Genomic DNA, 12302 nt, shown 5'->3' with positions numbered 1-12302 from the left:
GCCCAACAGTGTGTTTGGCAAGCAGGGAGTGTTGTTTCTAGATTCACAGATTTGATTAGCCAGCCATCCATGGAGCCTCCACATTGTAGATGTTCAAGAGATAGCTGGGTAAAGAGAGCCCTACCTGTTTCTCCATTAAGAAACCCTCTTGCACTGTTGGTGGGAAGGTAAATTGATGCTGCTACTATGAGGACAGTATGAAGGTTCCTTAAAAATCTAAAACTAGAACTACCATGTGAGTCAGCAATTCCACTACTTGGCATCTACCCTGAGAAAGTCACAATTCAAAGAGACACATGTACACCAATGTTCACTGCAGAGCTATTTACAATGGCCGGGACACAGAAGAACCTAAATGTTCATCGACAGGTGAATGGGTAAAGAAGATATGGTATATGTATGCAATGGAATATTACTTAGTCACAAAAATGAATGAAATTGGGTCATTTGTAGTGATGTGGATGGACCTAAAAAGTGTCATACACAGTGAAGTAAGTCAAAAAGAGAAAAAAAATACACATACATTAAAAATAAAAATGCATGCACATTAAAAATACTGTATACATTTGCATAATGCATAATATATGGATGTGAGAGTTGGACTATAAAGAAAGCTGAGCACTGAAGAATTAATGCTTTTGAACTGTGGTGTGGAGAAGACTCTTGAAAGTCTCTTGGACTGCAAGGTGATACAACCAGTCAGTCCTAAAGGAAATCAATCCTGAATACTCATTGGAAGGGCAGATGCTGAAGCTGAAACTCCAATACTTTGGCTACCTGTTGCAAAGAACTGACTTGTTTAAAAAGACCCTGATGCTGGGAAAGATTGAAGGCAGGAGGAGAAGGGGACGACAAAGGATGAGTTGGTTGGATGGCATCACCGACTCGATGGACATGAGTTTGAGCAAGCTCCAGGAGTTGGTGACGGACAGGGAAGCCTGGTGTGCTGCAGTCCACGGGGTCACAAAGAGTCAGACACGACTGAGCGACTAAACTGAAAGTATAGACATGAAATCTAGCAACATGGTACAGATGAACCTGTTTGCAGAGCAAGAAAAGAGATGTGATGTAGAGAAGGGATACTGGGACATGATGTGGGGAGAGGAGGGTGGGATGAACTGGGAGAGAAGCATTAAAATATATACACGAACATGTAAAATAGCTAGTGGAAAGCTGCTGCATAGCACAGGAAGCTCAGTCCAGTGCTGTGATGACCTAGGAGGGTGGTTTGGGGGTAGGGTGGGAGGGAGGCTGAAGAGGGAGGAGTTATATGTAACTTACAGCTGATTCATTTTGCTGTACAGCAAAAACCAACCCAACATTATAAAGCAACGATGTTGTTATTTGTTTAGTTCCAAGTTACATCTGACTTACTTGAGATCCCATGGACTACAGCCCTTCAGGCTCCTCTGTCTATGAAATTTTCTAGGAAAGAGTACTGGAATGGGTTGCCATTTTCTTTTCCAGGGGATCTTACTAACCCAGGGATCAAACCCACGTCTCCTGCATTGTCAAGAGGATTCTTTACCACTGAACCACCTGGAAGCCCTTAAAGCTATGATACGCCAATAATAAAATTTTTAAAAATTAAAAAAGCAACTTCTGAGATATTCAGTTGTTGACTTTAAAAAGGTATTTCTTTTTGTGGGGAGTGTGGGTAAAAAAACACACAGATTTACTCTTTTAATAATTTTTAACAATGTATAGTACAGTATTGCTAATTACATGCACACTGTTGTGCAATTCTAGAGCCCTATGATATTTTCATCTTGCAGGACTGAACTTTTACCCATTAAACAACTCCCCACCCCCTCTCCCTGGCAACCACCACTCTACTGTCTGCTTCTATGCCTGTCACTGCTCTAGGTACCTCATGTCAGTGGAATTACCCAGCATTTTTTGTGTGAGTGTGTGTGACTGGCTTATTTCACTCAGAATAATGTCCTCAAGGCTCATCCATATTGTAGACAATGGCAGGATTTCCTTCTTTTTAGGCTGCATAATAGTCCACTGTATTACTCCATTGTGTTATATAGTAATTTTCTTTATTGATTTATCTGTCAATGGGCAAATGACAGATGAATGGATGTGTTGCTTCCAGCTCTTGCTTATTGTGAATAATGCTGCAATAAACATGGGTTTGTAAATGTCTCTTCCAGATCCTGTTTTCAATTCTTTTGGATATATACCCAGAAGTGGGACTGATGCACTATCAACAAGTGATTTCTATTTCATTCGAATATATGGTTGAATCTGCAGCCTTATTTTCCAAAGGCCTGGTCCCTAAGTCAATGCATAAACACCACAGACGCAGCCTTTTTCCAGGTCTCTAGATACACTGCTGTTGAGAGATGGCCTTGCCTGCATTCTTCTCATTTTACCTCACCCTCATGGCCACATTCCTTTGCCAAGTTCTATTTTTTTTCAATGACTTGTGCCTGAATTCAAGATTTTTCATGATGTTTTCCCACTTGGCTCACTTTGCTTATTCTTCAGCTGCATCAGAATGCACCGCTTTCAATGCACAGAAACAAATCCAGAATAAACACTCCAAGTGTGTGTATGTAGTGTTTTTGAATCTAAAAAATAACCACCTCCAGCCAATCTCAAACGTGAACAATAAAAATTTTATAATGTTGGATTTGCCATATGCCCCATCCAAATAGAGTCAGCAGGCATAGACACACATGATATGTACGTAAATGAAAAGCTACCCAGTACCTTTATATATAAACACCAATTTACTGTTAAATGCTATTAATATAGGTTTGTAGAATTCGACAACATCATTGTTGTGCTTTTATATTTTTCTCCCAATCAGTTTCACTAAATGAAACTTGAGCAGTGAGTAGCAGTGTTAAGGGATTAAAACAGGAAGGTGATGGAAAGAAGGGAGGTTAAAAGGAATGAAGAAAAAAGAAACAAAAACATCCTCACTCCCTTCTCATCCTGCTTTAAGTGAAAATTCCATCTGGGTCATTTCAAGAGGAAGTTACTGTCAGTGGTGGAGATATTTAGGTGTAAATTACCAAAATGATCTAAGGCAGGGTTTTCATCATTAAGAGAAGCCACAGTATCAGGATATTTTTATGTCCATCTTCAGAAGGAAAAGGCAAAGACCACCAAGAAGCAATCTTGAAGAAAAACGATGTTCCCCAAACTGGAACCACATGGGGTAACCCCATTAATCACAATGCAGAACATACAAGTTCTGACAGTGTAATTTAAAGGAGGAGCTGCATTCAAGGGTCAGCCCACATCACGGGGCTGAGAGTTCAGAGATGTGATATGTGAAAACAGAACAACAAAGCACTTTAAGTTTCGATTCCATTTCAGAGAGTGTCTCAGATTTGGTTTTGGTCCCGCTGGCGCATCTTGCATGCTCCAAATTCCCTAAATTCACTACCCAAATCAGAAACAGGATTTTTCTCCACAGAACTTCTCATATTGCTCAAGAAAATATCATTTCTGTCCATCAGAGTGAAGGAAACAGGAGATGACACTGGGCCCCATGCCAGATCAAAGCTGTCTTGATCAGCAAATTAGATTTTCAGCCTGTCCCAGGATGGGTAGCAGATGGCTTTTGGACTCTGCAAAGTTAGGGATGTCGTCCTGATCTGGTGAAAAGGGGTGGGTATTGTTCAGGTCGAGTCAGGCTCCCTCTGAGAAGAACCATCCCTTTTTCTCATCCTAAGCTCTTAAACTTCCTAATATTTCACATTTCATTACTTGGGCTGATTGGATCTTTTATTCTAGCTTGTTGATGTAATTCTCCAGGGAATCTCAGTTCAGATTGAGTCTGGCCATAAATGACAATTCTTTACAGCAACCCTACAGTTAAGAGTTTCTATCTCCCTGAGACCCTGTGATCTGTTTTATTTTGAAGGTGCCATATTGTTTCATATCTGTTAAAAGAACAGCTGAAGAGATATTTTTAAAACATGAAATGATTCTGTTAGGTTGAATTTATTTCTGGTGTTGATTTGGATTTAGATTAGAAATGTGCTTCGAGGACAGAAACAAAACCTTAAATATGCTAATGAATAAAAGAGGAGATGCTGACTTATTAAGCCAGCAAAATAAAAAGGAACTGAAGACCAGCTAAAAGCTTTCTGTGTTCACTGAAGTCACAAAGACTGGTGTAGAATTCACTCATGACTGACAAGGCCACACAAAATTCCACTCCCATGCTGCAATGAGAATCTGTAACTGTAGAGTGCAAACGTAAGGTTTTGCTTATATATGTGAGATTGCTATTACTAAAGAAGGATGTCATCTTATATCTTTTTTATTTTTATTTTTTGGATCTCTATAATGTCCAGCTCAGTGCTGAGTACAGAGCAAAGGTGCAGTATTGGCTATGTTGAATTACTAGTGTCAAGCTACTTTATGCTCATTTTCTTCTATATTTTAAACTCTCCCACTTGTTAGGAGAGACTTCAAGGTTTTTTTTTTTAATCGGTTTCTAAATAAGACTCATATAAACTTATAAGCAGCCTACAAAAATTATGTGTGTATGTGTGTATACACAGTTCCGGGGCTACAGCAGAACCCTTCCTCTTACTAGATGCACAGCTAACACTAAATGCCCTGCTTTGAAAGTGACTAACACAGCAAGTGCAGCAAGTGCAGAGAGAGAGGGCAGTGAACAACAGGTGTGTAGGTGTATGCACACATCGGTGTATGTAAAATTACCTTTGATCCCTCAAGAATTCTACAAGGGAAATACACTATTTATTAACTAAGGAAATGGAGGCTCAGAAAGACTCATGAGCCCAAGGACATGCAGTCACTAAAGAGCTAGGTAAGGGGTGAAGTGTTAAATCCTGAAATGGTAGCAAAATACAAAGTTGAGCTATGGAGTGTAGTCACCGATCAGAGCAAAGGTGGCAGTTTCAGACTATCACTGGCAATCTCAGGGGAACCACCCCTGGGCTCCTTCCCTGTCAGCAGGTGGGCATCTCCATTCTCCCTCAGGCCACAATCAACATTAGAACTTTTCAGGAGTAAATTTTTCCCTCCTTCTATTTAACATTCTTGAGAGAACATGGATCAAATATCCATACAAACTAAACACATCTGGATTTGCTAGCTTTGACTCATGAAAAATCATGACATTTCCCAAATCAAAAGGAGAAACAGAAAGATGATAGTAATGACTGCTTCTGAATAATGAATTGGGTAGTGAGAGAGGGTACTTTCTGCAAAAAGGAAATGTGTAGTTGCTTAGGAATATTAAAAGCAATAAGATAATTCTTCCACGTGGAATTGGTCTTTCAGGCCAACCCTGAGATACCCCAGGCAGCAAGTTTGACATGAACACAAATGAATAAAATGACATCAGAAGAGGGCTGAGCAGAGCATACATTCTCTAAATCTTGGCTCACAAAACTCCTCTGAGGAGGAATACAATGGCCTCCATATTCCAAACACTGAGACAAATAACTAGAGAAAAAAAAAAGGTAAAAGGCTGAACTAGTTCCAAAAGAAGCAGATAATTTAATGATGGAATGACTGGGGGAAGAGGAAAGCTTTATCTCTAACAAAGAACTTGGGAGAAATTCAGGAGGTAGTGAAGGGTTATATAAAGACAGGACCTTTAACGCTCCTTGACACTAAGAATGGTTGGATGTACAGTTTTATGTAGCAAGATTCCTGTAGGAAATTTCCTATGTGAAATATATCGTCAAATACCCTTTGCCTTTCACCAACCTTTCTACCGGTAGAAGGAGATTCTCTGAAAGAGAGAGAACACCCACCTGTCTCCTGTCACAATATGAAACCCCTGTGATGCTTCTATCTTTTCCAGTGTCTGAGAGTCAGTTATGCCCGAACATTTATGGAGCTCAGGTTCTGGGAAGGTACAAAATAAAGTCTTCAACCTCAAGTGGTTTCCAGTCTGGTATGGAAAATGTATAGTCAATAAGCAAATGCGTAACATCACATTAAGTAGCTCTAAGGACACTGGAAAGAAAATTGAACAGGATAAAAGAGTAGAGTGTAGGGGAGGGTCGCACCATTCCTTCAAGGGATGGTGAGGAGGAACAGTTCTCCTGAAGAAAAATTTGAGAAGAGGCATAAAAGAAGTGCTTTCTGGGGAAACTATTCCTGCCAGATGTCATGTCTCACATGAGAGGGTGAGGGTTCTGGTTTGAAATCACACAAAAGGCATAGTAACTTTGGGGAGCTCAATGCCAGGCCATAGGAATTAGCAACTCAGACTGGCAAAGGGCTTAGGTGTTTTGCAAGAGGACTGATTGTCTGAGGCAGTTAAGAAGAGGTCAAAGGCATGAAATTCAAAATTAGTGAGCCATAAAAATAAAAATATGCTGCTTGATGTAATTACCACTAGTCCCATGTGGATATTTAATTTTAAATCAGTTAAAACTTAACAAATTAAAATTAAAGTTCCTTCATTGGACTGGCCACATTTCACAATAACTACATATGTCTAGTGACTACCAGTTTGGCAGCACAAATGGAGAACCTTTCCATTATAGCAGAAAGTTCTACTGGACCACGCTGATACAAAGGACTATGAAACAAATTGTTCATTGAATTCACAGTGTATAGAACTTGAATATACTGTTGCCAAGAATATAAATGAAAGTAAATGTACTAAATTGAAAAATTAAGATTAATTTCCATATTGGAAAAAATAGTGGGCCAAGTAGTGAAAAACAATGGATGCCTATATATTCCACAAACTTTCATTTTTTTGATCACTGTGAACAGAACCTCAAACAGGCAAGAACAATGCCATTCTTTCATATAGCCCCATGCTGGACGTCCTTGGACTGGACATGAGAGCACATTGGTCACAAGGTGGGCTGGGGGGTTCAACCCAAATTTGGTTGGAATTCAGACTCTACTACTTAATAGCTGTGTTTCTCTTAATCTTTACTTTCCTCATCAGTAAAATGGGTACAATATCTGATTTCCTGCATAGGGTTTTGAGGATACAAAGAGATGGTACATTGAATGTGCACAGCATACTGCCAGGTATACATTAGAAGGGCAAAATGTTACATTTACAACATGTCAATATAATCATAAAAGTACTACATGCCCAGCATGGAATAAAATGGATATGGTGTTATTAAGAAAAACATATTATTTCATAATAGCCAGTCATTTCCACTGATTTCTATTTCGCATATAGGGGAGATTCTTATCAGAGTAATCTTGATACTTTGGATGGTTCGTTTGCTGTAATAAGGTTCAAGGCCAACACTGATCTCAATCTATTAAAGCATGAGTGGAATACTAAGGTCCACAACGGTATCGATAATGATGGCAGGAAAACGGGATAGAGACTGGGCTACATTCTGAAACTCAGGGCAAGGTTTTCCTGCTTGAACACCATTAAAAAGACAAGCAAAATTTATTTAACAAAAGTGCTTTCCCAGAAGCAGTGAGACGTCTTCTCTCTCCTGGATCCTCAGTGTCTGCCTCAGTTCAACTCACAAAGGTGCTCTATGAATGAAAAATGACAACTGTGGTCTTCTTGAGAAGGTACAAATTACAAAAGGAAATGGACGGCCTGGGGAGGGGAGCCCCAGAACAAAGGGAGACACTGTTCCTGTAACACTCAATCACAGATGCCACTAACGGGATGCGGGTATCTCTGAGGGACCATAGGCAGCTTGTTCAAAGCCTGGTGGAGAACAGGTCCCAAGTGCAGAGCTGGATTATCTGTCATTCTGACATCTAGAAGGGAAAGGGGCAGCTGGACCATAGAAGGCTGATGCTGCTGCCAACTCATGTTCAAACTGTTAGTCAACATGTTCACCTTCAAAGCGCCTTTCTTTATGGGGTGGATAGAGCAGATCATGGTTCTACAGATTGGAAAAATGAAGCACCTCCATTAACAACATCTGGAAAAATGACTGGCCTAAGCTCCCATGATGCAGAAAGCTACACTGACTTAGGGAACAAGGATCCCAGCCACTTACTAGGTGGCTCGCTGCCGTAGGAGCTGTGCAATTATCTTGTGCTCAGTATCTTGTTATCTTCATGAACATGCATGATATTGGTACTGGCTTTACCTCCATTTTACAGATAAGGGGACCAAGATTCCAGAAGTTACTTAGGCACTGAGTGGTCTGTCTGCAGCTAGAGATTATAATTTGAAACAGCTACAGCACTCCTGTCCAATGAAGAGTAATTTGGAGATTCAGGCAAAATAAGAAATTCTGAGAATGGGCTACAGAAGAATTACTAACAAATGGCTGCCATGAGAATGGGAGAGGTTAAACAAAAGGTGGAGCCAAGTAAAAGTTACATAGATAAATTTATACACTGAGTAAGTCAGTAAAGGTTTTGATATCAGTAGCAGCAACTAGGGAAAAGTGAAATACGACCTGAATCTAGGATATCGATGTTATTTCATGGTGTCCATTTTTTCTCTTAAGCCCTATCTTTCATCACAGAATGATTGATTTGTCCATCCGTAGGAGAATCCCAAATGGCCACCCAGTCAATGGGACACATAGCAGCTGCAACACAATCACAGGAGATAGGGATGAAAGGCCCTAGGAGGTCAAGTGTAAGCAGTAAATTTCTGGGGAGTGATTCCGAGGTCCCTCTATCTACACTGTGCTCTTCCACCTGGACCCAGGCAACCCTTCCTTCTTCCTGGATATTTTGCCCACTGGACTATAAGCTTCTCTTAAGGAAGGTATTTATGGAACTTAAAAACACCTTTCTCACAACCGTCCCGCAGGAAATAATAGCACTAGATAGGCATGTTAACTTTGAGGCAATGGTAAGATACCTTAAGATGCATTCAGACTCTAGAAGTTTGAGAAGACAATTCTTATTCCAGAGAGTTTCATCAGGATTTCCACAATGCAGAACTGATAGATGTCACTCAGTATTAGTGGGCCTTGACTATGAGTTCTGCTGCTGCTGCTGCTAAGTCGCTTCAGTCGTGTCTGACTCTGCGACCCTATAGACGGAAGCCCACCAGGCTCCCCCATCCCTGGGATTCTCCAGGCAAGAACACTGGAGTGGGTTGCCATTTCCTTCTCCAATGCATGAAAGTGAAAAGTAAAAGGGAAGTTGCTCAGTCGTGTCTGACTCTTAGCGACCCCATGGACTGCAGCTTACCAGGCTCCTCCGTCCATGGGATTTTCCAGGCAAGAGTTCTGGAGTGGGGTGCCATTGCCTCCTCCAATGAGTTCTGAGAGATAAGCAAATTTGGAAGCCAAAGAAACATTCCTAGATGAAAGCATTTCCATTATGAAGGTAAAATATCATAGAGCATCATTTCCCATGAAAAAAGTCATGATACTTCAAAACTTATCATCTCTGTATTTTCTCCTTTCATATTTTACTTTGTATTGTGGAATATGTTTACTGATGAATGATGGAAGTACTTTCAGGGGAATTTATATGAATATGTTTAATCCAATTGTTATGAAGGTATTAGAGAAAGAAGGTATTATATCCATATTGGTAGGCGGCTTTTATTTAAATCAATCTGAAAATGTAACTAAAGCAGATAGTAAAAGGGGACTCCCCTGGTTGTCCTGTGGTTAAGAATCCACCTTGCAATGTAGGGGACGTGGGCTTGATCCCTGACTGGGGAACTGAGATCCCATATGCCACGGGGAAACTAAGCCTGTGTGCCGCAACTAGAGAGTCCATGTGCCACAAGGAAAGATCCTGGATGATGCAATGAAGACCCTTCATGCCACAAATAAGACCCAACTCAACCAAACAAATAAATAAAATAAGAGGATAGGAGAAGGTAGCTGAGAAATCAAATATGAAGCATATAATAATCAGGAATCAAGAGGAACCAAATGGATATGGATGAAGAATTACGTGAGGACATAGTACCTTATCACCTCTATTTCCAGCACTGTATAAAGGCAGAGGGAGCATAGCAGAGTGACCCAAACCTATATGAATCCTGGGATCTAAAAGCAGGGTGTTGGCTAAATGCTAAAAAGATTCAGATATAGCAGCTCAGCTTCACTTTAAAAGACAAATCCTGAGACATTTTGCAAAATCATGATCGGGAAAAGAAGTGCAAAGGTGTCTGAAATTCAGAGTCGGCTGCACTGAGTGGGGGCATCCCAAAAGTCAGATCTTTCTTGAGCACCAATGGATCAATGTACAAAGCACTTTTTATCTACTTCCCCATAATCGCTGAAATAAATCTTGGAACTACATAGTATTAAATGTCCCCATTTGACAGTTAAGGATGTTGAGACAGAAAAATTAAGTAATTTGTCCAAAGATCCCAGCTAGCAAACGGTTCAACAGTGAATGCAACCTAAGCAGGCTGGTTCTGCAAACATGAACTCTTAACCATTTTACCATCTGCATAATAAGGAGGGCATCTTGGTAAGCAGATCACACAACAGTACTGTGTTTTTTGTTCAGGCAAACTTTGTGCTGGTGTTTGAGAAACACTTTTGACAGAGGTTTAGGTCACACTGAATTCGTTGTATCTACTTTGAAACCAAAGATCTGAAACTGAAATTCAAAGACAGTATGGGGACAGAGTAATAGGGAACGGGGCTGAGAATTCCACCCAGTCTCTTTTCTACCACTAACTCACAGGGTGAATGTGCTCCACTCATTTGTCTTTGAGAAAACTGAGGCCTAATCATGTCTAAAGTCACATTTAATGCTGGAATGTAAATGACCCAGAAAGGCTTTTTTAATGACTTGGTAACAGAATGGTTACATTTACTAATACTTGTGTTGAAAGAAAACGAAAGTGAAGTCACTCAGTCACAGCTGACTCTTTGCGACCCCATGTACTATAGCCTGCCAGGCTCCTCCATCCATGGGATTTTCTAGGCAAGAATACTGGAGTGGGTTGCCATCTCCTTCTCCAGGGGGTCTTCCTGACCCAGGGATTGAACCTGGGTCTCCTGCACTGCAGGCAGACTCTTTACCGTCTGAGCCACCAGGGAAGCGATTAGCTAATTTAACATTCTATTTCCATATATTACTTGTGCATATAAATGTATGCATTCTCCCTTTGCATTTCAAGATAAATAAACCAATCATGCCAGAGAAGCAAATGGTACATACTATTTTCTTATCATAGGACTCTCCACTGCTGTAGGTTGTGGCCAGTGTGGATGAACACTCTTCCAGGTACCAAGGCTTCTTTCCACTTTCAGCTGTGCTGCTGATGGAGATAGTATAGATGCTGTTGGTGTAGCCGTCACAGGAGCAGTGGTCTTTGCTCCTTCCGCCATTTCCTGACGCCCAGACAAAAACTGAGCCGAGGCCTCTCCGCCCCTGTGCACAAACAGAAATAGGTCACAGATTCCGCATGAAGACAAGATCAATATCAACACAGCAGAAGTAAGCATTTGCAGGAGGGGTACAATACTTCCCAGGTGGCTCAGTGGATAAAGAACCTGCCTGCAATACAGGCGACCCCAGAGATATGGGTTCAGTTCCTGGGTAGGGAAGATCCCCTGAGTGGGCACTCCAGTATTTTTGCCTGGAGAATCCCATGGACAGAAGAGCCCGGCTGGCTACAGTCCATAGGCCGCAAACTGTTGGACATGACTGAAATGACTGAGCACAGCACATGATCCTCTATTAATAATATGATGGATCTGAGCTGCTTTCTGAGGTTAGAGGGGTTGCTTTTAATGAAATAATCCAAATGCAATGTACAGTCTGATGACTATAGTTAATACTATTATATTGTACATTTGAAAGTTGCTAAGAAAGTAGATCTTAAAATTTCTTATCACAAAGAAAAATACTGCAACTATGTATGGTGATGGATGTCAACCAGACTCACTGTGGTGGTCACTTCACAATTATATACAAATATTGAATCATTAATGTTGAATACTTGAAACTAATGTCAACTATATCCGGATTAAACAAAGAAACAAAAATAATCCCTTTACCTGAGATAGTCATAGAAGTAATAAGAGCACCAACAATGACAATAATAAGGGCTAACATTTGCTAGAAACCTACAGTGGGCCAAGCACCATTCTAAATATTTTACATGAATTGGACTGAATTCCTCCAGTGACTGTGAGAATGGTATAAAGTTTGTCCCCCTCATCGAGATAAAGAATTGAGATACAGAAATAATGTTAAGGTCAAAAGCCAGTAAATGGTAGGACAAAATTTGAACCCAGCCAGCCAGACCTCAGAGGTGGCATATTATTAGTCCCATTTTATAGTCATATGATATTCTTATAAATCTACGTCCACATGAAGTGGGTGCTATTATGTACCCTCATTTGATATATGAGTAATGTGAGGTGTCCAAAAGTAATGTAATGTATTTACTCTGAGATCAC

At 40.5% G+C, this 12302-nt stretch overlaps 1 protein-coding gene across 3 annotated transcripts in view; it reads right to left on the bottom strand.

Moving 5' to 3' along the window:
• The window catches only part of PCSK5 (proprotein convertase subtilisin/kexin type 5), a 505527-nt gene that overhangs the window by 277164 nt on the left and 216061 nt on the right, over positions 1-12302 (bottom strand). For all 3 annotated transcript variants that reach the window (XM_005683789.3, XM_013965990.2, XM_005683788.3), the window contains exon 8: positions 11056-11268. In XM_005683789.3, the coding sequence (XP_005683846.1) occupies positions 11056-11268 (213 nt within the window). The remainder of the gene's footprint in view (positions 1-11055; positions 11269-12302) is intronic.

Source organism: Capra hircus, chromosome 8, assembly GCF_001704415.2.
Source record: "Capra hircus breed San Clemente chromosome 8, ASM170441v1, whole genome shotgun sequence".
Taxonomy (NCBI): domain Eukaryota; kingdom Metazoa; phylum Chordata; class Mammalia; order Artiodactyla; family Bovidae; genus Capra; species Capra hircus.
Note: the sequence above shows the minus strand (reverse complement) of the source record. Positions and strands in the feature narration are given on the sequence as shown.